Source organism: Excalfactoria chinensis, chromosome 19, assembly GCF_039878825.1.
Source record: "Excalfactoria chinensis isolate bCotChi1 chromosome 19, bCotChi1.hap2, whole genome shotgun sequence".
NCBI classification, from domain to species: Eukaryota; Metazoa; Chordata; class Aves; order Galliformes; family Phasianidae; genus Excalfactoria; species Excalfactoria chinensis.
The window spans coordinates 2,299,100-2,323,596 of NC_092843.1; the positions used below are offsets into that span (position 1 = coordinate 2,299,100).

The 24,497-nt window shown below is 45.0% G+C and overlaps 1 protein-coding gene across 2 annotated transcripts; it reads left to right on the plus strand.

Annotated features, from left to right (window-relative positions):
* Positions 1-567: 567 nt before the first annotated feature.
* Positions 568-23,412, plus strand: UBE2G1 (ubiquitin conjugating enzyme E2 G1). 2 transcript variants are annotated; one of them, XM_072353850.1, is made up of 6 exons: positions 568-817; positions 13,789-13,891; positions 16,052-16,149; positions 16,976-17,154; positions 20,476-20,599; positions 22,166-23,412. In XM_072353850.1, the coding sequence occupies exons 1-5, from the start codon at positions 772-774 to the stop codon at positions 20,560-20,562; spliced, it is 513 nt and encodes a 170-aa protein (XP_072209951.1). In that variant the 5' UTR covers positions 568-771; the 3' UTR covers positions 20,563-20,599; positions 22,166-23,412. The 2 variants fall into 2 exon arrangements, with proteins under 2 accessions (XP_072209951.1, XP_072209950.1); XM_072353849.1 differs by lacking the exon at positions 568-817 and having other exon boundaries at positions 16,057-16,149.
* Positions 23,413-24,497: the final 1,085 nt, after the last annotated feature.

Here is a 24,497-nt window from a genome sequence, read left to right on the forward strand (position 1 = left end):
GATCCCACAGCCCCACAGACCCCATAGAGCCCCACAGATCCCACAGCCCCACAGACCCCCACAGACCCCCACAGCCCCACAGATCCCACAGCCCCACAGACCCCCACACAGCCCCACAGAGCCCCCCAGCGCAGCAATCCGGCACAGCGAACAACTTTCCAGCAGCCAGCACTGCTTCCCTCAGCCAAATAATAACCACGATCTCCCTCTGGGCGTGGGAGATGGCTTCGAGCGAGGACAAAACGGTGTTTTTGCTACGTACGGCTCTTTTTTGTTAGAGCAGCCTTAGAATCAACTCAGGTCGGAAAAGAGCACTAAACTCATCCAGTGCGACCCGTGCGGTGCCATCACTGAGGTGAAGCCGTGAGGGAACTGAACGGAGCCGCCGGCTGCCGCCCTCAGGAGACCCGCCGCCCTCAGCGAAAACTCGACCTCCTCAAGATGGCGGCCGAGGCGAGCCTGGCCCCGCCTCCACACCCCCCCCAGCTGCCACTCCTAAGATGGCGGCGCGGAAGGGCCCGTGGCTGCCCGAAGTGCGCCTGCGCAGAGCCGAGCGGAGTGCAGTGAAATTCCTGGCGGGCGGGGGGAGGAGGAGGAGGGCGGCACGGAGCCACGGAGCCACGGCCGCGCGCCCCTGGCAGGGACCCTGCGTGCTGTGGCGGCGGGCGCGGTGCGGGCGGGCTGAGGGGCCACTCGCCGCCGCCTCGGGCGCTGGGAGCACCGGGAGCCGCGCCGTCCTCGGGACTCACTCGGCGGGCAGAAAGGGAGAGAATGACGGAGCTCCAGTCCGCCTTGTTACTGCGGAGACAGCTGGCAGGTACCCGCGGCTGGAGCGCGGCGAGGGGGGGGCGCGAGGAGACGGAGAGAGGAGTCCGAGGGGAGGACGGGACGTGCGGTGGAGGAGGGGGCCCGGCTGGGTGGGGGGCGGGCGGCGGCCGTGAGGGGGAAGGGGAGGCGGCGGCCTTCCCCCCTCCAACCCCCCCTCGACGTTCGGTGCCCGGCCCGGGGCTGAGGGAACTAGGCCGGGGGGGGAGGGGGAGCGTGGCAGCGCGGCCGGGGGGAGGGGAGCGGGGCCGGCACGGCGCGGAGGGGGCTGTGTGGGGCTGTGTGGGGCTGCGCTTCCACTGCCGCTCCTGTCCCGGCAGCGGCCCCGCTCCGCCCGCCCCGCTCGGCCTCCGCGGCCTCTCGTCCCTCGCAGGGCCTCGGCGTGGGGGCGCAGCGCGGGGAGGGCCGCGCGGTGTTGTCAGAAGCGGAGGTGGGAGTTCTACGGCGGCTATATATATATAGATATATACATATATATGTATTTTTCCCTTCGATTTTTATTATCCTCCTCCCCCGCGTCCAGAAGCGGCGCCTCAGGGCCGAGTTCTCCTCGCCGTGGGGACCTGAGGTGCCCCCGTCCCGCCCCCCGCTCCGTGCCCGTGAGGGAGGATCGCTGCCCCCTTTGTTGTCAGCGCGGCCCCGCGGCGGGCCGAGGAGCGGGCCGGGGGGCGGCGGGACGGCGGCCCATCCCGGCGGCGCCGCTTCCCTTTGTCCCGGGCGGGCGGGCGGCCCCGCGCTGCCTCTGTGTGCCCGGGCTGCGGCCGCGGAGGGGACCTGGCTCGGCCCGGCGGCGCTGCGCATGCGCGGGGCGGCGGGGCGCACAATGCAGCTCCATGTGTCGCTCGCTGCCAGATTTAAAGAGACACGGAGCCGGCAGCGCCGGGCGGGGGCTGAGCGCGCCCTCCCCCACCGCACGTGTGCTCCGCGCCGCCCGCGTGGCCGCCCCTGAGCGCAGCCGGCACCTCGGGCAGCTCCGCCGGCTGCTCTGCGCCTTACGTAAAAATGCGTCGCTCCATACCCAGATAAGGAAATGCGCGCTAGGTGTACCTAAAGCCGGGCAAATGCAGCTCTGGCTGCGCTTCGGAGGGACGGGTCACAGCCGCGCCAGGGGTTCCTGCGGGAGGGTTGCGGCCTCCGGTGGTTTTCGGGAGCGGTGGGGCCGGCGGGGCTCTGCTCACAGCCAAGTTGCATAACAGAGTGCGGGAGCTGCGTGGCGCCGGGTGCAGCGCTGCGCTGGGAGCGCGGTGGAGCTGAGTCCCATCCGAGCAGCAGGACGGGGTGGGTTTAAACTTCTTGAAGGGGATTGTTTTACAAAATAAAGAGATTTACTCCACGCGGTGTGATCGAGTCAGCAGGCCCAGCAGTCATTACAGCATTCCTGAACATCTGCTGGGGCATCTACTGTTCAGATAAGCAGTTATCAGTATGTATAGGCTCAAACCAGGAGCTCCAAAAGTGCTTCTGCAACAGTTCTCTCTTCTGTGAGTGATCACACTGGGAGGAATTGGTGTTGAGGCTGCTCTTTAGCTTCATAAAAACAAGCACTTGGTGACCTGAGACAGTCTGGAATGTCTGTGTTAACTAAATAATTGTACACCATGAAAGGAAGTTCCCAACTTGAGCTGAGTGTCAAAAGGACCATCAAGAAACACTTTCTGTCTGTCTGCGTTCTGTTTGGTCAGTGTTAGCGGTTGGTTCTGTAGTTCTTACTTTATGATCTGTCCTCTGAATGCGGGCTGGATGTGCTGGAGGACTTGTAGGCTGTTAGGCAGAATTAAGCCCTCAGTCTTTCTGCTCGCTCTCTTCTGAGAGCTTCACGTGCTGTGTGAAACCAGTAAGCCATTCCAGTTGCCTTATTACTGATACTGAGTCAACTGCGCTGACTCAAGCGTTGGCCATTTGCATGTAACGTGCTGCCCCTTTGTGAGGCCTTTGGGTTTTAAGTAGCATCAGTGCTTTTTTTCCCTACATCTACTTAGAGATTATAAAAATAATATATACATAAATTATACAAAAATGTGCATATACTTTTATGTAATTTTTGTGCTTATGTGCATAGAAAGTGGTTGAGTGTATGCACTTAAGTGTGTGGGGAGTCTGAAATTGTTCAGAAGCTCAGCCTGGTGTAGTTACTGACCTGGAAAGGAAAATATGTCGTTTCTTCCATATTTGATAATCTCTGCTGTATCTGGATGGAGCTGAAGCAAGGCCCTGAACTGCTTTTTCTAATGGCAGGCTGCTTGAAGTGCAGAGACTGAGCTTTGTGAGGTCTGACCTTCCCCCTCCCACTGCTGTTTTCTCCCAACTCTCATCTGCTCCAGTGTTTCCCTCATTATACTCACACTGCTTTTGCTGCCTCAAAACAAAAACCAATGCTAAGGTTTTTCTTCTTGCTGAATGGGACTGATATTTCAGTCCTAATGCTGCATGCAGCTTTGTGTTGTGGATCAAGTGTGGTGAGTGATTGGGTTGTACTTAATGATTGGGTTTTGGAGGACAGCAAACTGGCAGTGGAGATGAGTTTTGTCATCTGAACTCACTTAAACTGGTCGAGGTCACTCCTTTATCGAGGCAGCATTGCTCAAACTGTAAGAGAGCTGAAGTCAGGGCTGTTAGTTTGGTGTGGAGGGAGGATAACTGGACCTGAGGCCCTTATGGTTGCAGAGCAGTTGAGGAATATAGGATGTCCTTAATGGCTGACAAGACCTTGGGTAGTAAATTAAGGAAAACCTGGCAACATAGTCCTGAATTCTTCCAATGAGTGTGTGAAGTCTGCTGGCTTCTCTGAAGCTGGTAACATGAGCAGGGAGCTGGGCTGCTGCACCCTCTACAACGTGCTTGTCTTCTTAAGCAGCGTGTTCTGGATGTTGATAAGAAGGGATATTTGGTGGCAGTCACAAAATAAATGTCAGGTTAGATGTCTTGTGGTGTGGGTGTTTTTGTTGTTGGCTTTTTTAATGCTAAGTAGGGTCAGCGTCTGCAGATGGAATAGTGATCCATATCACCACAGGGTTGATATAACTGGCTTATACCTACATGTGCTTGCCCCCACCGAGGCACGAGAGCAGTTCAAATCTCTGTACACAGAATGTGGATTAGGTTGGCTGGTTGTTTTCCTTCAGTGTTTTACAGGAAATACTGAGTGGGGATCTCCAACCACCAAGGGCAGTGCTGGAGCTGAGTGGAGGCTCAGAGCTGAAGGGAGGCCCTCCTGCATGGTTATCAGTGAAGCCAAATAGTTGCTTTTCAAATCAACCTGACTGTAAGCTTCAGCAGCTTGTGGAATTATCTTAAAATGCAGGAAAGGTATCTGACCATACAGGTGTATGTTTGGTTGTGTTTTATTGTTTGTGGTGTGAGGCTTCTTGCCTTTTCTTTTCCGTGAAAAAGGTGTTTGGGTAATACTGAGATATTCCGTTGCCTCTGCCCAGCTCTTCTTATGGGTAAGAAATGGGGGGGAAAAGGTAAATGAAATCCCTCTGAACTTCCAATGGGTGGAAAAAACCCAACAGTATTGAATGTGTAGCACTGGGTCAGCAGAGCTCCGGCACCTGGAGGTCGGTGTTGGGTCTGTGTGGGTAAAATGTGTTCTTCCTACAGCCTGAGAACTTCGTGTTCTTTAACAACTGATTGGCACGACAGAATGCAAAGCTCTTCTTCTGGTCTCCAGAGCTGTCAAGCCTGAGGGTTCTGAAGGCTGAGGTGCTTCTCTAAATGCTTTTATTTAATCTTCCTGCTGAATCCTTCTTGACGCGGACTTGTTAAAGTGGGCAGACTTGTCTAGTTCATCCAGCAACAGCACACAGGGAGGATGTAGTTACAGCTATTGTGGAACCAGAAGTGCGACTCATCTCTGACACAAACATGGTTCACAGGAAACGGGAATAACCGAGCCCTGCTGTGTTGTAAGTATTCTCCAACTTAGGATACCAAGAAACCACACTAACAATGTTCTCAAACACGAGAAATGCAGCATTATTTTAAGTTAAAGTGCATGTAAATTATTTCCAATGAAGATGTCTATTTAAAGGTTAACAAGCTGGAAATCTATTAAAAACTTAATATGACATTTCTGTAGTTTTTACTGGTGTGGAAAAAATCCTGTATAACGTGAGCTAGTGGAATTTCTGGCAGCTACTGGGGTTTCCTTTAAAAATATATGGGGAGTAAATTCTGAGGGAACTGTGGAATTAAGATCACTTGATAGGCCATCTCAGCTTCAACCTGTCTCTTGGCTGGCTGGCAGTAGAAGGAAGCCTTTGTTTACAGCTGAATACTGCTGTTTTCTGCCTTAGAGTAGGTTTGTCTACAAGATGATATCAGTGGAGTGATACTGAACTGCAGTATGAAGCTGATGCAAGCCTTCCTATTAGCTTCCTTGGAGAGGTGTGTTTTTATGATGAGTAATAATCTGTTATTACCATACATAGTTAAGATTGCAAGGTCCTACATGTATAAAATTTGAGTATTACTGAAGTGCCATAAGAGCCCTACTTGATTCAGATAAGTTTTTCTTCTCTGTAAGGATCAGCTTTTGTTGCTGCCATGCTTTTGGGACGCTTAGCTGGAACATGAACATATGCACCAATTACATATGTTAACACTTGCAGCATAGGCTCCTGCCCTCTATAGCAGATGAGTTAATCCTGTTTTCTTGTAAGAGTGTGACAGAGCCATCACAGCTGTCTTGCTCACAGTGACCCCAGGATGCTCGTGCTGTTCCAGCTCTGGTCACTGTGAACTTCTGTTGCACTGCAGGCAATGCAATGGACACGATTTGGGGCTTCCTTCACTAGCTGCACGTGTTAGCTTTTCAGAGTTCCAGTTGTGTGAATAAGCTGAATGCTGCCTCTTCAGAGGAAAACAGTGTTTACGAATGCAGTCACGAGTGAAAATTCAGGGATGCTGACTGTTCTGGTGAGGTTTAGCTAAGCCTCAAAATGGAGCGGCTTGGTGACTCGCCCAGATACTTGAATGGGATGAGCCAGCAGGAGCAATGTGGAGTTGTCCCACACAAGGACTGATGCTGGTCACAGCCCTTTGGCTCTGCTTAGGCCAGCTGAGTAACGTTACAGGGAAAGAACCGAGCTGACTGTAAACAGGTCTTTTCTCTGTTCCACTTCTGCCCCCTGGAAAAATAGTGGGGAATCATCAGTTACACCCCAGTGTAACTGTATCTGCATCTGATGGTGGAGTGACTTCTGCTCAGTAAGGGGTACTGGAATGGGGAAATGCTCTGGAGGTGCTGTAGAACAAGGAGAAAATCAGTCCCCAGTGAGAAAATCCTTTGATAGAGTAATTCCTAGTTTTTTAAGTTCTTTGATTTTTAATTCCCCATATTCTACAAAAATGCCTTTTGTACCTGTTGATAATGACTGCAACTTCAGTGTTAAGAGCTGTCAGCTGTGGAAGTGTAACCTGTAAAGCTGGGTTGACTTGCCATAGGTTACTTCTTTTTTTGGTCTGTGGGAAACTCATTGAAGATGGATCAAGCAGAGTGAGTTGTCCTCCAATAAAAGAACACGTTGCAACTATCACTGATTCTGCCTCAGTTGTTCTACATCTCATCACATTGTTTGATACAGGACACGAACAGCACATGTGCACTTATCGGGGAGAGGATTATTGGGTTCCTTCCACACTTGGTGCAAGTTCCTTCCCCAGAGCTCTGTTCTCATACTGCTGAAAACAAGTGAACTTCATAGATGAAACGTGCTCCCCTCAAATAGGCTTTCTGCAGGTTTTCTTCCCCTAAAGTGCTTAATGTAACCTTTAGTTTTAATCTAGATGTTCTTATTTGCCACTTCTGGGGCTGGGGTTCTGTGAAGGTCTTTTGAGTAGGTCAGGTGCTCTGCAGAAGTAAGCTGCAAGTGTTCACACAGAATAGAATAGAAGCATTTCAAAAAACCAGAGCTTTTTCTTTCCAGCGTAGAGATGGGGTTCTGGTAAAGTGAAACTTCTCAACCGAAAGGTTGCTGCTGTTCTGAAAGTATGAACTAACCAACAACTGATACGTGTGCAGAGCTCAGTGCCTGGAGAAGGAAGAGCAGGTGCTTAGGGTGAGGAAATGGGGCACGTAGCTCTTGAAACTCTCACTGTCTCGTTTTTGTCCCTCTGTGTGAGAACAGAATCTGGGCAGCACTTGGTGCTGCAGGCCTGTACTGTCACCACGCTGCACCTGCTCTGTGCTTCAGTTTTCAGCAGCGTGTGGCTGTCAGTGGTCTGGTCTTGGCAAGGTCTGTTGCTGCAGAAATCTGGTAGGTCTGAGCTCTAGGCTACACAGCAAATGTAAATGGGCATACTTGCTTCTCTTCTCCTTCCTGCTGTCAGGTCCAAGGCATATCAACTGGAACAGAGATCAGATATCCAGGCCCTGTAAGAACACTAAGTATAGCAATCTAATGAAATAGGATTCCATACAAATAACTTCACTCCTGGGGTGAACATTAGCAGTGCTTGTGCTGGCTTAGAATTATAGTGAAGACTGATAGAAGTCTTTTTGTAAAGGCTTTCATGTGTGGTTTGCCCATATATGATGCCCTGTTAAGGGAAACCACTTCCCATGTAGTTGTCGTGATGCCTGGTGTGCTTGACTGCCTGGTGTTGTAGTTTCCTTGCACTTGGTGCTGTCAGGTGTCACTGAAATATTCTAAAACAATTCTGAATAACAGTACAGTCCAAATTAGGATATACAGAGCTGTCGTGTAAGTGAGAGAAGACGACAGGCTGGAAAAGGATCCTTGTATGCCAACTTATACATACGGTGAGGAAAGCTCCTGAAGAACTGTTCAGGTGTTACCGTCTCCCCGTGGTACAGTGCAGTGGGACAGGCTTTCTGTTATGCCTTGTGGGATTGTTCTGTTCCTGTATGTAAACCATGCAGATCCCAGTGCTTTTCAGCCTGCTCAGCTGTGCTGTTTCATTACTGATGCATGCGATGGTTGTTCAGAATTTACATGGGTGGAGTTTTCTGTAACTTTAGGCTGTTAATTTGCAGTTTTACTTTTCCTACCGTCCGTGGCAAACTCTGGGTGAGTAATTCTTAGCACGCCACTTGTTTTGCAGAATTCTAGCAGTGCATGCAGTGGATGTCTGAGGCTCTGGAGGCTTCTTTGCAGGTGAGAGATAAGCAATTGCAGCATGTGATTTGTCTGACCTGTTTTTGACATCTGCTTTGGAAAGAGATAATCATGGAGTCCAGGGAAGTGCTTACCCTGATAAGATCTCTGTTGAATGTAGCTGAGGGAGCATCTCAAATGCAGGCAGATGCATGTACCTGCCTGAAGCTTGTCTAACTCTAAAAGAATGGGAACTGCAGATGAAATGAAGATGGCGCTTCTCATGCTGGGTGTGATGGGTGTATATGGCCCTGTGTTGCAGCTGACTCCAGGCATGCTTGCCAATTGCTCTCTGGTGAAATGCTCACTTCCTCTCAAGCCTGGACTTTAGAACCAAGCTTCTTCTGATCCTTGAGATTCTGTTCTTTTCTTATATTGTCTCCTCCCTGTCCCAAATTCAGACCTTGCTGTGACTTTCTTACAGGCTTGTTCAGCCTTCGTATTAACCTGAGGAGTGTGATTCAAAACCTTAAGCCATACTATAAGAATTAACGGTTTTGGCCCTGGCTGGAAAGTTTACTGGGGCTAAAAACCAAAATCAAATGGGAACCCCTCAGCTTTGTCCTCTTGTCTTTCTCATACCTGCCTTGTTGTGCACATCATTGGGAGGCTGTGTAGTGGTAGCTGAGGAGAAGCACAGTGGTGCAGAAGAGTCTGCAGCTGCCCATGTCTGCATCGAGCAGCTTGCATGCTAACACTGCCAATGTAACCCTCCACCAGTTCCCTGAACTGAGAGGAAAGTCAGGTTTGTTGAGCCTGTAGTGGGATGGTGTGCTGGAAGTTGGTTAGCTGCCACGCTGAAGGTAAGAGCCAAAGCCTCGAGCTGCTGGTTGAGAGGTCTATCCTTAAGGCAGGTTTATCTCTTCTGCTCCAATCTTGCTGCAAAATAATTTAAAATGTTCTTCTGAGGCTAAAACTGGTCTGTGTCTTAATTGCTATCTCATTTGTCATTGCTGAAGTGGCAGCCAGGAATGTGTGTATCACGTGCTTTGTTTTGACTGAACTCTTTGGATGAGCTCATGGAGCAAGACAGAACATGATGAAAGCAGGTAATATGGGGTGCTCTTAATGAGGAGATGAAGTTACAGTAGCCCAACCCTAAACTTCTAGATTGAAAGGCTTACAGCTGGCTGTGTAGGCAGGAAGAAAGTAGTGGAAATCTTAGCTGACCTCAGTTAATGTAACTGTGGAAGCTTCAGCTTGGGGTGTGGAGAGAGGAGCCTAGAAGAAGGATTTTCAGTCTGAGCAGAAGCTCCTGGGTTAGCGCTGAGACTCATAGGAGGCAACTGGGGGGTGAGGGGAGGAAGCATATGTGCAGTCTGTAGCAAAATAAAACCTCTGATCTGGCCTTTAAGTGCCTGTTCTGGGAGCTGGCTGTGAGTCAGTGGGATGATTTCTGCAGAAGCCTTTGCTGGGGCTTGGGCTGTCCTGAGTCTGTTTTTGTTCTGGGCTCGGTCCCCTGGCAGCACAGAACTCATCCACCGGGTAACTGACTGGAGAAGCTCTATTAAAAGTCCTGCAGAAGCTTGTATTTTTGAAAGCTTTGTTCTGGAGTGTAACTCAAACTCCAGGGTGTTTGCATGCAGCATTTGGCTGGCTGGAACGTCAAGCTGAGAAGTTGAGATGCCACACATAGCTGCCACATGTGGCCATGGGGTTCTTTCTGCTTAGTCATTTTTGTTGATGCTGTTTTGCTTTTGCGTTTCTAAAAGTCTCTTGGCCTATATAAACACAGTTTTAGTGAGAGTGGGCATGTCAGTAGCTTGGTGTAAACTAAACAAACTGGATTGTACAGTTCTGGCTCAAGTTTAAGGCTGTGGTAACTTGGTTCTGCTTTAGGAAGAGCTGAGCCACCGGAGCACTGCCTTGTGCTGGCAGACTGTGGGAAGCCAGGCATGGAACATTAAAGTGTACTCTGGACTTAAAACAACTTTGAATCATTGGTCTATTGTCCTGATTCAGAACTGAGATGGGGGGAGCACAGTGCCTGACTTCTTTATCTGGTTTCTATTATATTAATATTTTTCTGCATTTCAGGTAGCTTAAATATGAAGTAACAGTGCACAATATGTAGTAGTAGCAACTAGATTGCACTGAAACTTGAGTATGGATGTGATGGGGATGTGTTAATGTACTCAGATTTACACTTAAAAAGTACAGGATGTCTCTAGTTAAATGGAGAATTCCCAAAGATAAATAGTGTTGACAAATAACCTGCGGGGATGCAGTTCTTTACAGGTGTCTGACTTATCTCCCTGAGTCTACAAGCTCTTGCTGAACAGTGCTTTGCAGCCCAGGCTGGAGCAGGGAACCAGATCCTTCATTCATGCACTGTGCTCATCCTTGAGTTTGTCAGGAAATGTCCTGTTCAGTCCACAAGTGGTTAAGGGCTGTGGGCAGTGGGATGTGACAGACAGAACAGGTGTCTCCTTTCCCCATAGCGGCTCATGTCAGTGGGCTGTGGCTGCTTGGCAGCACAGAGAGCCGTGCTCCTTCCTTGCTATCCCTGCATGGCTCTGGGGTGAGTCTGTGTGGGGCTGGGTTAAGGGTTCACTGCTTTGTGGGTCGTCTCACAAGGAGTGGGTACTCCTGTCAGTGAGCTCTTTGATAAGTGTGCTGCTGTATCCAGGGCAAATAATTGAACAAGGCTTCAGTGTTTGTAAGTTTTAACGAGTTGCCGCTCATAACTATCCATGGTAAAGCAGCCAAGGATGATGTTTTTCACATCCCAGTACAGAACTTCTCTGAGCTTTCCTTTTCTGTCTGCCAACTCGCTGTTAGTTGGGTGTTCAGCATAAAACGAGCTCTTCCATCCAGATTATCTGTGATATTGTGGTAATTCTATGTACATCTTGCAAAGAAGATGCTGGAGCTTGTGTCCGTTGTCCTATCCCAAGCTTAAGTATTTGTGCAAGTAGAAACCACTTAAACTGCTTCAGTATCACTCCAGTAGAAAGAAAACAGGATTCCGTACAAGCAGAGACTGATGTCACATCAATAAAAGAATCAAAATGTGCTTTATAGGTGACATCCACTGAACAGACTTTACTTAATGCATCCTTATTGCAGCAGCTAAAGGTGACTGCAGTGGCTGTCCCTTCCGCACTGCTCTCAGGCTTTGTGCATTATGAGAAGGAAGATTGGATGCCAAGATCTCTTGCAATATAGTGCTGCAAAATCTTCGGTATAGATATGAGTCAGTGCAAGAGCTGGCTTTTATTGGGATCAAGTATGTGGAAAAAATGCTTTGAAGGACTTGAGAGCTTTTCCTTTTTTTAAAAGCTGCCATCTGAAGGCAGAGACAGATGTAAAAAGAAATGGAAGGAGCACGGATCTAGAAATAGAAGGGAAGATGTGGCTGCTGGGCTGCAGAACAGTGTGGTGTTCTGAATGCTTCGGGGCTCTGCAGAGGACCTGCAGCAAGGGCAGTCAGAGGCAGGCAGCATTTTCCACTCAATCTCTGATAGGTTTGTTTTGTCTTATCACAGAGATGAGATAACTAACAGCTAATAAGGAAGCTGAGTGTGAGCAGCTCGAATCTGAGCAGTTCACACTGAACTTGAACAAACTGACTTTTCCCCCCCCCCCCTCCCCCCGAGGAAATGCAGAAATGACGGAACTTGTTTGAAAGAAAACCTTCAGAACCTGGAAGTTTTAGGATGCAATGCTCAAAAATAGTTGCTCTCTCCCTATTGAATTCTGTAGTCATTATGCTGAATGCTTCTCTGAGTTAAATACTAATCACAATGGGTGACTTAAATGGCCTGAACAGAGGATTCAGATTTAAAAAAAAAAAAAAGAAGAATTTTACACACAGTTGATAATTTAGAATGAAATCCTGGGTGAAAAAGCAGGTTATATTCGTATTAAAGCTCTTTGGTGTTAGTATATGTGATGCTGAAGGGATGGCAGGGAGGTGGTGAAGGACCATTGAAGTGCGGTGTTAGCAGAGGAGGGATGGGAGCAGCTCAGTAGTAGCTCTTCCTGCAGCAGCTGCTGTCACTTGATTTGGTGTGCACATTGTGTCCCTCTCACCTCACTTTGACTTAAATTGTACTCAAGCTCATGTGGTTGTCTGCACAAACCCTCTTGGATACCAGAGTGAGGACGGGCCTGCTTAGCAGAGGTGTGGGTGTGCTTTGGCTTTGAACCGTGCATCTTTGTTAGATAGCCGTGGTGTTACCTTTTTGCTTTAGGGACTGTCTTATGTAGGTACAGTTTGGTTCAACACCTACATCTGTTCTCTCTGCTCTGCCACTCAGAGTGAGTGTTTGACTTCATCTGTCGACTGAACCACACTGGGTAGCTTCTAAGAAAAGCCCTTCCAACATACTGCCAAGAAGTGAAACATTTCTTGGGATTTCAGCATTGAATCATCTCCGTGGATAAATCTGACTCTGAATTAGCAATGGCTCAATGAAGTCATTTTCTCTGTCTACCTCTGTGGAATCATGATTCCTTATGTGAGCTGAGCACTCTTACTATTTGGACTTATACTCACCTGCATAAGGCTTGATTTCTTTGTGTTAGTTTATTTTTAACCATGCTTTCAGTAATTTAATTTGTAATAGGCAGACACTGCAGGCAGATTGGTTTGGACTTAATGGGAGCCTTCCTTCCATAGCAGCATGAAGTTCTTACTTCAGGTTCTTCTGCTTGTGTCTGCGGGCATTATAACTGCATAAACTCAAGTCTGTGATGACAAGGAACTGGCACAAAAGAGTTGCTGTTGGTCCTGCACAAAAAGGATAGACTGGCTGTGGAAGGATACAGTGACATCTTTAAGTAACAAGGGCTGTATAATGGCTGGCAGGATTTAAAATGAATACAGTGGCTCCTATAAAACGAAACGAATCCTGGTCTTCTCCCCTCCCCTTCTCTAAAGTACCAAAGATTCGTCATGAGTTTGTGCTGTTTGGAGGACTGGAACCAAAATGGTCATTTCATATAATACCACTTTTAAAACTGGTCTATAACCTGAAGTAATCAGTTAAGAGAGATTGTTTTTTCCCCACCCCAACTTCACTTTTAGGGAGAACTTATTTGAGAGGTTCATTCCCAGATATTCTACATATTGTTTTTCTGAAGCAAACTGAGAGCAGTTAGTGGGGTCTGTATCCAGGCTTGACTTCAGCGTAGCTATTTCCAGATTGACTTCCTATCTGGCAGTGACGATACAGAGTTGCCTATAAACTTAAGATCCTGTTTTGCTTATCGTTATTGGATGGAACTGTAGAACAAACAAATGAAAAATGAAACAGCTCATCCAGGCTCCCTGCATCGGACTTTGCATGTTTCAGGATTTAGCAAACCATGAGCTCCAAAATGCCCTGGGCACGTGGCTCAATTTTTAACAGCACTCTGAAAAGGATCATTTGAGGCAAGTAGGATGTTAGTTTTAAATAAAAAAGATGGTGTGACTTTTTTTTTTTTCCCCTCATGTTAACACTTTCCTAGAGCTAAAAATACACTTGAGTTCAATCCAACTCCTCAGGGTTCTTGCAAAGCAGTGATTCTTTCTCTAGTAGGAAACGTGTGGAATCTTTGATTTGCATGTGTACCTGTTGCTGGATGCATAGCAGAGCGTGTTGAAAGGTGCTGAGTTATATTCTGGCCCTTCTGCTCAGGATGTGCCCAGATAATGAGTCAAACCGTGGGTCTCTGCTCGGGCGGTGTGCAGCTGTGTGTGGTAGGAGCTGAGGGTGCTCATCCAGATTGAAGTCCCATCAGCAGACACCAAATCACTGAGTCATGGGGGCTTTGGTCACTACAGATACATGAGTAAAACCAGCAAACAAATGCTATAGACATCTAAAGTTACTCTTAAATTCTTTTTCCTACACAGAGCTCAACAAAAATCCAGTGGAAGGCTTTTCAGCGGGCTTAATAGATGACAATGATCTTTATCGATGGGAAGTCCTTATTATTGGTCCTCCAGATACGCTATAGTAAGTACTGCTACTTATATAGAAACTTAATCTCATTTACTAGTTCCAGCCTAGACTGAGTAGGGAACCTAGGTCTTCATATTAAGTTAGGTAATGCTGTTCTGTTGCTAGTAAAGTATTGGTAAATTGAGTTTGCTGTAAAGTTGTCAACTGCTTTGATCCCTTGGGAGGTTACAGTACTGATCCCTTTGTCCACTAGTATGGAAGGAAGAAAGAATAGACTATACCTAGAGGCAGCTTGTTTTCTGTACGTTGAAGTAAAGCAGGTGTAATATACTATTACTCTAGCTTAGCTGATAGTACTGCTTTAAACCTTTCCAACTTCATGCTGGCCACTGCATGACAATGGTTATAGAGAGGTAGCTGAAACTAATTCCATGATCTGCTTTGGTTTCTCCCATTTATCTCAATTTGAGGTGGATCAACCCTCATACTACCAGCTTTTGAAGAACTTCCCAGTGTGACCTGGGCTGCTTTAATGTTGATCAAACTTGTATTGTACTATAGGCAGCCTTACGTGGTAGGATTCAAAAGGTTGAGTCTTTATTCTTGTTCCAAAGGACTGATTCCTTTAATTGCCATTTGCACACAGAGCTGTGTAGTTCACACAGTAACTTCTCTTCCTGGACTTTGAAGTTAGCTGTGCTTGTGCAGCTATGTCTATGTCTGAAACAGTCTCCCATGTGTAAGGTAGGAGCTTCTTAAGTAAAATAAAACACATAAATCCAAAGCTCTGGCTAATTGAGAGAATAACTTCTCCTCTATGGGGATTCTATGTGATCATTTCCTTCAGCTCTCAGGAGAAGGTGCTGTGCCCAGAAGAGGTCAGCCTAAAGTGTAGCTATTGAGGATGAACTCAGCTCTTTATTAAGCTGTTGCAGTGGTAAATTACTGGTGCAAAAAGCCTTCTAGTAGCATTAACTTGAGGTCAGTTTTAGTTCCAGCATGAAATTGTCTTATACCTTTGTCTGAAGGCATCTGAGTAAGTAGTTGAGTGTGATGATCAAACTGATTTGGCTTCTCGAGCTCACTACATGGTGACTCCCAAGACTCGCATGAGACTAATATTCCAACTTCTGCTGACCTCTTTTTGAACAGCCTTGTAGTGTCTCCATTATATTCTCATGGCTTTATGAATGCTTTCAACTGACCATTTCCTTATGTTAAACATCGCAGTAGCATCTTTTCCCACTTCATTGAGGTGCTGAGCTTGTTTTGAGACTTGTTAGATAGCAAAGTCTCTTCTGCTCATGTCCTTAGTCTCTTTTTTTAATATTAATTAGACAAATTAGACTTTGGACTCAGTCCATGATGCTATTGATGGAGACCCCTTTATTGGGAGTATTGCTAAAAATGATGCTGATTTTCCCTTTGCTCTGTCTTTATTAACTGATACACTGCAAAAAATTGCTTTATTTAAATACCATTGATGAAGGGCAGTTTGGCATAATGTACAAACTTCAGTTAGAAGAATTAACTGGGCAGATGTGATAGTACTTCTATTAGCCAGGCATTCCTTTGAATACAGACCTTCACATTCCTTAGAAGTGTTTGAGTATTGAAACCTAGCTATCTAAATAACTTCAGTTACACATGGACCTGACTGTATGCAGCTTCCACATAAAGACTGGATGTCTCTTGCTTTTTATTGCTCTCTAGTTTAGTGTGGTACTGTAATGCAGAGCACTTTGAGTCTACCAAGCTGAGGGCTGAAGAGATCTTATTAGAGGTCTCCAAAAATAATGCTGTAGCCATGAAGTTTAAATTTTCACTGGGATTCACTGTGACAGCTGATACTGAGAGATTAGGACAGAGATGTCTAGAAGAGGAATATAAACAGGTATCTGTGAGGCAGTATTTGAGAAGGAGATGCTGGCAATATTTCTGTTTTACAAATGTACTGGGAAGAAAAATAAGTTTGTGAATTCCTTGTCAGTTATTTTCTTGCTCTGGGATGTATTGTTGGGGTCCAGGCAATATCTTGTGATGGGACTATAGTCTAGAAACACCTTGCATTGCATGTAGAAGTGTCGTTACTGTTAGTTACCGACATGTTAAGCTGTATGAGGGGTAAGCTGAGAGCTATTGGTGCATCAATAAGTTCTGACCTTCAGCCTAAACTTACCAGAGAATCTACTAAGATATTTTTTGATTCCCCAGTGAAGGTGGTGTTTTCAAGGCTCATCTGACTTTTCCAAAAGACTACCCTCTGAGGCCACCAAAAATGAAGTTCATCACAGAAATCTGGCATCCGAATGGTAAGAGATCACAAAGCTGGAACTTCTTGTAATTAAGAACTAACATGTGAGGGAGATAAGTAAGTAAAATGCTACTCATGCTGGAAGCACAAAAACATGCATTTACTTTGCCACCTTCACCTCAGAAAGAAATTGTAATTAATCATGGCAGAGTTTTAAGTGTGAAGTTCTGGTCTGCGAAGGAAGTTGTAGGCTGTTCAATAAAGAAGACTTGTGGTTGTCCTCTTCTAGTGAAGCATGAAAGGAAGTAACAGCATCTTTTAGTTTTAGTCATAGAATCACAGAGTGGCTTGGATTGGAAGGGACCTCAAGGATCATCATGTGCCAACCCCCATGCAGATGGCAACTGTACGTAAGGCAGTGAGAATGCTTTGGTGCCTTGTCTATTTCAGCTCTGGAAATAATGGAGTACTTGCCAGATAGTTTCTGATTCCAGAAACTGAAGTAATATGGCAATACATTGCAATAGTATCCAACTGATTCTTTTGCTTTGGAAGAAGTCTCCTTCTGCTTTGTTAAACTGGACAGAAATAGGTTTCAGTGGAAACCTGTTTAAGTAGTTCTTGAAGTTATAGCCTAGTGTTAAAATTAAGCTCTTCTGACCTAAGTACTGCAGCCTCCCTCAGGTACCTAGGAATAATAAGGCTTCACCAAGCATTAGTTCTTACAAAGCAAGTTCTCCAACATTTAATTGCTTTCCTTTTTTTATGAGGTTTTTCACCAAGATGCTTTCAGACTAGCTGGAATGCAGGTTAACAGTACCAGCCGTATCTTGAAGAAGTGCCAGCGTGTTCATTACTGAAATATGCCTTGTTCTATTTTGTAGTTGACAAGAATGGTGATGTCTGCATTTCCATTCTTCATGAGCCCGGAGAAGACAAATATGGCTATGAAAAACCTGAGGAACGCTGGCTTCCCATTCACACAGTTGAAACTATTATGATTAGTGTAATTTCTATGCTGGCAGATCCCAATGGTGATTCTCCTGCTAACGTTGATGCAGCGGTAAGATTTTGATTTATTTATTTTTTTCTGCAAGTTGTCTATAGTTTAGAAGCCTGAACCTGACAAACAGTGCAATAATTTTTTTAGACTAACTTTGTATAATGTGAGCTGGGGCTACTTTCTTCCTGGGAACAGCAGTTGTGTTATAAAATGATCTCTTGTAGCATTCAAGGGGGAGATGCTGTCAAGTTTCATAGGCAGTGTTCTTTATTTTTCCTATTTGGTTATGCAGCTATTTGTAGCAAATAAACCAGTGTACTGAAGCAGATAAAGCTCAGTGTTTGTCTCATGGAAGCTGGCTGTGTAACACCATGTGGCTACATATGCGTAAGTTACAATTGCTGTGAAGTTCAGCTGTAGAAATGGACATACTCTAGAACCTCTTTTCATGTTATTTATATAAATGAGCAAACCTTCTAGCAGTTCACCTCTTTAAAACTGTCTTATGTGGGCACCAATTGAAGCAGTTGAGGAGATTGGTCTGTGCAGTTCTGCCTAGAGAACGTACCTGAAAGCTTCACTGGATGTCTGGCTTTTAAGTTAGTGGAAGTGTCATCCAAGACTTGAATGGCTAAGGAGCGATGGAGAATGGTACAATGTAAAGTCAAAGACTCTGAATCCGTAGCGAGGCTTCTTTTTGTCTGGATGTGTTTTATGCAGCAAACAGTGTTTCTGGAGCATGGCCTGTGCTACTTGGGTGTGTAAACACAGCTATCAGTTCTCTAGAAGAGAATACACATGAGTGGTTACAAAAGAGAATTTCCCAGTATAACTCAGAGAATAAGGAAAAGGGGGGATAGCAATTGGAAGGCTTAAAGTTTTAAGACATGTTAACCTCTGTCAAGTTTGCTGTGCCTTCCTCAAGTAGGAGGGGTTTAGCTTCCAAAAGTCTTTGATCCGCTCTGCTGTATTTCCATGAGTGGTTGAGCTGTGCTGAAAAATCCGTACAGGAAAAGTCTTGCATGAATCAAACTTAATGGGGTAAGAAAAACAAACACAGTTGTAGTGAGGAATTTCCTCGCGTAAGGTTGTTTTAAATGCTGGCACTCCCCTTCTTGTGTCACATTACTGGTAGAAACAAGTACCCAGGACAAGTGGATGTTTTCTGCTGGCAAACCTGAGAGCACTGGCAGGAACAAGTTATTAAAGAAATGCTAGAAGTACAATTAGAATTCCTTGGTTAACAAACTCATGTATGCTGAATGTAGCTGACCTAACACTGGGGAATCGTGTTTTGTGTTCTTTTGATATTCTACCCTACTTTTTACCAGCTGCTTTTGAAGCAAATTTTCTTCTTTCCTACAACTGTCAGATACAAAACTATGCATTTGTTTACCTACTGGTAAGTCAATCCCTGAACCACAGGGTAAGGGATGGAAATGCCTTTAAAGGAACACAGCTTTCTCTACCCCAGCCTGAAAGTACAAAAACTTCAAATCCATCTCAGACTGTGGAGACAGCATTGAGTGTAACTGATGCAGCCTTTGAATGCTAGAAAGTTTTTCTGACTGCAGTACCAGATTTTGCCAAGTAACTTTCTAACTTAATGTGTGCTATTTGTGCAAACTCTGGTTTGTAGAGTGTGTCCTCTTCATGGCAACCAGAGCATCCTCATCATGGTAGTAAGGAATCAGCAGCCCATGCTGTGTTCTGAGCTGCTCATCGAGGAGTCTTCTATTTAAGTGATGCTCCTACTTAATTTACTGCAAAAGGAGCATTTGGCAGTTAGTAAAAGATGCTTTGTTCTTGTTAATTGCATTTTCATTTTTCTAGATCCACTTAAGACTAAGTGTTCACAGGCAGATCATAGCTGTAGAGGAGCAGGGGAAGTAGCTGCTTCCTGCACTGAAAAACATGCAGCGCTGTTTCTTTCACTGGGGACAAATGAGGGACAGTAGCCTGGGTAGGTGCTGTGAGAAGCAAATGGAACTAATTTGTAAACTAAAATAAGAGTTTTGGAAAGATTGCTGTGAAATTGGGAACGTCACTTGCTGTTCAGTTTTAAACACTTGCTTCATAGTGCTTCATAGCACTACAGATACAAAAAGGAGGAAGAAATCAAAATGCTGAGAGTCTGAAGCTGGGAGGACACATTAATTCAAAGCTTTTCTTCTCAGCCTCTTCCTTCCCCAGCTTGTGTAAGTTGTCTTCTCCATTCTAGGAACCAAATGCTTCCATATTAATTTCTGAAAAAGGAGAGCAAGCTAATTAGTAACCTCATTTGTGCTTCCATTAGAAAGATCAGACATGCTGGGCTTCCCAAGATGTTGACTGGTTCAGCGAGCTGGGAGGTGGTGGTGGATGGTGGGATGCGTTGGTTATCCCAGTTCTCTCACTTGTGTGATGTGAGCTTCACCCCGTGCAGGAGGTGGAGGTGTGTTGTCTGATGGAGTGGTTACCTCAAAAGAAAATGTCTCTTAATCACCTTTTCTAATTTCCTCCGTCCCCTTAAAATTCTGCTTAGACATAGAAAGAACCCTCTATTTCATTGAATATTTTCCTGCTACTTCCTTGCTGAATCACAAGGCAGTGTGTCAGCCTTAGACCTGCTGTGTGCTGCTTCTGTGCCGTTCTCTAAGCGTTTATGAAGCTGGCATGAAAGTTTTAAGTGACCTCACTCTTTCCTGTGTGTTTTAGTGATACTGTGGCAGTGTACGTACCTGGGTTAGACTTCTCCCTTCGTGTTCATCTTTATCTTTGTTCTTCATCTATGCAGTTCTGAAACTGATACGTGTCAAGAGACCTTCCCCATAGATGTACAGAGAGTGTTCTGTTATGGTCTTCCTCATGAAGATGATGGCTTGCAGCCATATCTAGCTAGGTTTTTTTCTTTCTTATACTGTGCCTCCTTTGAAGACTGTATTTCTGTTCTTGCTTGAGAGAGCTGAAACTGCCCTTTAAAAACGTTAGAATAACTGCTGGCTCTACAGTAACCGTGTGCCTTTGTTCATCACTGCTGTCCAAGCCAGTTTCTGTAACCCCTAGCAGTAGCCTGTGGGCTGCAGTTTGCTTCTGCTTGTCAGGCTGGAGTAAATGGATTTCAACCCAGGTGCTGCAGAGTCCCGGTAGCTACCAGGTTAGTCTTGGAGGATGCTAAAAGGCCAAGAAGGGTAGGTGAAGTCTTGCAAGCAGCTTGTATTGGAAACAAAGGGTGAGCTTCCAAACTCTGTCACTGGTATTTAGTGAGTAGCTCAATGAGCCTAAACAAATGTAGGTGTTGACTAGATGTCAAACGTCTGAAAATGTAAAACATCAAGATTCTTCCTAGAACTTGTACACTGCTGTAGCACTGACATCTGAAAGCTGTCTATTCCATTACAGAAAGAATGGAGAGAAGACAGAAATGGAGAATTTAAAAGAAAAGTTGCCCGCTGTGTAAGAAAAAGCCAAGAAACTGCTTTTGAGTGACACTTATTCAGCAGCTAGTAGCTTCACTTTTTTCAGGGTAAGTATCCTCCTAAAGAAAGTTAGTTACCTGAGCTGAGGGTTTTCTGCCTACGTGTTGCTGAGCTCACTTTTCCTCAAAAAGCTAAACTACTTTTTTCAGCTGTGTGATCATACAGGAGTTCTCTGGCTGTCTGCAATACCAAAGCCTGCATGATTAAAGGGTTAAAGGAATGCTTGCAAAAAAACTTTCTCATGCAGTAACAGCTCCTTCCACCTCAGTTGGAGACCTTCTTAGCGCTCTTGTATTTATACCATTCAGAAGTTGAAATTCTCTTTTGGCAATATTCATCCTGCTTCACTAATAAAGCTTAGGAATGACTGGAGTTGTACTAGAAAAGGAATAGTCCTTCCTTCTCATTCGTTATTGTGAAGAGCACTTTTGACTCTTAGAAGCATCCTGTCTTGCTGTCTTGATTTCATACACATACAGCGTTTCTCTCGCAAGTATTGGTGGTGTGTTGCTTGTAGATCTTAGCTATGTTTTCATTGCAATTAAGAACCGTTCAGGTAAGATTGCTTCTGGTATGACTGGAGTTTTGGAATAAGGAGTACACTAGTAGTGTATCAGGATGAAGCTGAGATACTATTTCTTGTAGATTTTATTAAGAAAAAAGTATTTTCTTCAGCAGCCCCAAAACAGCTTTTTCACATAGGGTGGTTTAGAAGTAGTATCAGAAAGGCAGCCAGATTCCGATTGAGAATTGAACTGGAGCGCAGCCTGGGTAGGTTTTGACCTCAGAGTAGCTGGTTGATATTTACACTTTGTCAACCTGATGATCTGAATTTCATTTCAGGTGCTTACTGTAATTTGAGCGATCTGCTCTTCAGTGGATTTCAACAATAAACTCTTGTAGGAAGCTCAGAATTAAAACATGGCTTTTAAATACGTGGCCTTTGGTTACTTTCATCTTTAGGTGCCAAGAAAAAAGCATCAGCTAATAATTTCTGACTTGAAAATTGAAATTTGTGTTGAAGCTCCCCTTTCTTAATGCTTGGGTTGGCATATAACCCATTTTGCTGGAGAAGCTCAATGTACGTACAGTTGGCTTCAGCACACAAAGCTTATGGAGGAAGAGTATGGTGCTAAATGTTGTTCAGAAGGGTTGGGCTGTCAATGACCAGAACAGCTCAACAAACTCTAGTTATGGTTGTTTTCCTTCACCAAGGTTGCATGGGAGGTGCTTGCTTTCTCACATCCTTGGAGGAGTTCCTGTTGTGGGGCAGAGGCTCTGTGACAAACTAGGGCTGCAGTATCTCTAATCTGAACAGATCCTTTGGTGGGACTGAGTTTTCCCAGTATGAGAGGTGCTAATGCTTAGGAAAAGACTAGGTGGGGGAACCAAATGGCTTCTACAACTCTCCTGTAGTTAATGGTTTTTAACGTAATTGACAGTTCTTTATCCTTAGATAAACTCAGGTGATGATTTTGGACTTATGTATCTTCTCTATAGAGGTACGTAAAACTCTTGAACAAATAAGTATCTTCCATGAGTTTGAAACACTACGTAATGCTTTATTAAGGATCACGAGGGGTTTTGTTTTAATAACTGTGATTTCTTTGTAGGTCTCCAATTGAGAAACATGGCACTGTTTTTTTCCTGCACTCTACCCACCTATTGCTGGACTTCTGTTGTTACAAGTTGGCAAATACTGGCTGGAACTGGGCTGCAATAAAACATGCCAGTTATCAATGCTGACAAGAGCCTAACAAGTGCCAACACAAGATGATTACGCATTTTGAAATCTAATGAACTGCTTTAACCTTCAGGAAGAATTGTAAAGATGTGTACATAGCACAACATGATCCGGATAATATATATACTGTTCATGTACATCCACAAATACACATTGTACCAAATAATGCTGTCTGTAGGTAGGAATAGAATCGTGTAAATTCTAAAGATTTTAGCAGGTTTTTTTCCCTATTCATTGTTTCCTATCAGTTTGGAACAAAAAAAAGCAAAACAACAACAAAAACCACCACCAAGTTGTGAAGCATGTCAAACTAAAACCAATTAGGATTAAAGTCCTTTTTCTTTTCCTCCCACTTTAATTTTCCTTTGACCCACCGAGGCTTAATTAAAATTTCTTGTTATTGAAGTTTAGTATCTTTTGTTTTGTGGTTTTGGTTTTATTTTTGGAAACGTTCCCTTTTATTCCCCCGTCAGAACTTAAAGTTTTCCTAATTAAACCCTGAAGGGATTTGCTATCAATTATTGTGTCTTCTTTTACGATGACCTTTCTAGTCCCTAAGGTGCTTTATTATATTTTTCCTTCTTACCACCCCAACCTTTTTTAAAACAAAACAACCAATTCCACATGCTTCTTGAATTGGGTATAGCAATAAAACTGGCCATGGAGCACCCTCGAGCAGCCTGCTGGGTTTTACCTTCCAAGGGACTTGAGCGCTTTTGTTCAGAAGTTGAGTTGACTAAGTTAGTCTAGTCCAAGATGGGGATAAGCTGCTTCCTATGGGTGACTTGTTCTTCTTGCCTTTTCCATTGCCTGTTTGTGGGGTGGGGTGTGTGAGGGAGATGTTTGTTTTTTTTCTCTCAAGGTTGAATTCAAGCATGCGCATCTGTAGGCTTTCAAATGACTAACTTCTGGGTTTGGTATCAGAACTAGTTTTTTCTTCTTATCCCTTTCCTCTCTCTCTCTTCTGTGGCCCTTCATATTCTTTGCCTTCTACTTCAGAGTTTTCCTCACCTAATGTACAAAGAAAATTGCGATGTATATTTTCATGTAATTTGATTTTTTGGAATTCTGTCACCTTCTGTAGTGAGTTCTTCCAAAATATAATTTTTTCCAATACTACTGTGTCAAACTTGCTGTTTTCAGTATCAAAACAGGAAGGGGAGCAGCAGTTGGGTTGCAGCTTACCTGCAGAATAACCCACAAAGAAAGAAGGAGTTGTTCTGGTGTGAAGAGTCATCATGTGAGAAGCCTTCAGTGGTAACCAGCTAGCTGTGGCTGGACTTCATTGCAGAATACCATGCAACAGGGGTTGACAAAAAGGGGTAATTTCAGGTTTTGTGAGGGATGGGAGGTGAGGGTGATTGATGATCAGTTACAGACTCACCCCGTGGGACACAAAGAAGAGAAAAAAGCTGCTGAAATCTAAGTAATACAAGTGAAGGTGTTAGTTATTCCTATGGGTGTTTTAGGTGAAGGAGGTTTTTAACGTCTGCATTGATACATTTGCTAACTCAAGTGTTTTCAGAACCCTTCAATGTTACACACTGGTGTAACTGGATGTCCGACTCCTGGGAGCAGAGCTTCCAAAAGGTGCAGGTGTGATGCTCAGTGAGGCAGGTAAGGTTTTGGTGCCAAGCATCCAGCTTGCAGAAGGCTTCTGGCAGGCACAGAAGGGGCTCATTCAGTGTTTCTATTGCCAACAGTGACCCTCAGAGCTTAATGACTTTTAGGGTCCCTTCCATGCTGCGATTGAGAGCTGGCAGTGATGCTGAATGACGGCAGTAGCAATTTCTGACTGACTTCAAGGTAAGAAAGTGATTGAAGAGACGCAGCCATGTTCAAGCAGTGCCAGAACACTTGTTGAACAGTCAAATCAATGCGTTTTACAGCATTTTCACATGTACCAAGGCCTGGTGTCCAGCCTGCTTTGTGTAGCCTGGCATTCCTGTGTGCAGGAGCCACATGCCGGTGTTGAACACATTTGTCACTGAGCTGTGAGGAAGGAGATGGGGCGCATCTCACTGCTGGTGTATAAAGGCACAAATGGAGGCTCTCCATCTTGTTTCGATATAGAACGCGGTGGGAGGCAGAGCAACTTTTCAGAAGCCGCTTAATGGTGAAGCGATGTGGAAAGTACGTGATTGAAAACAAACTGCAGGTACCGTGTTACAGTATTGACGTGAAAACTGCTCTTTAGAGCT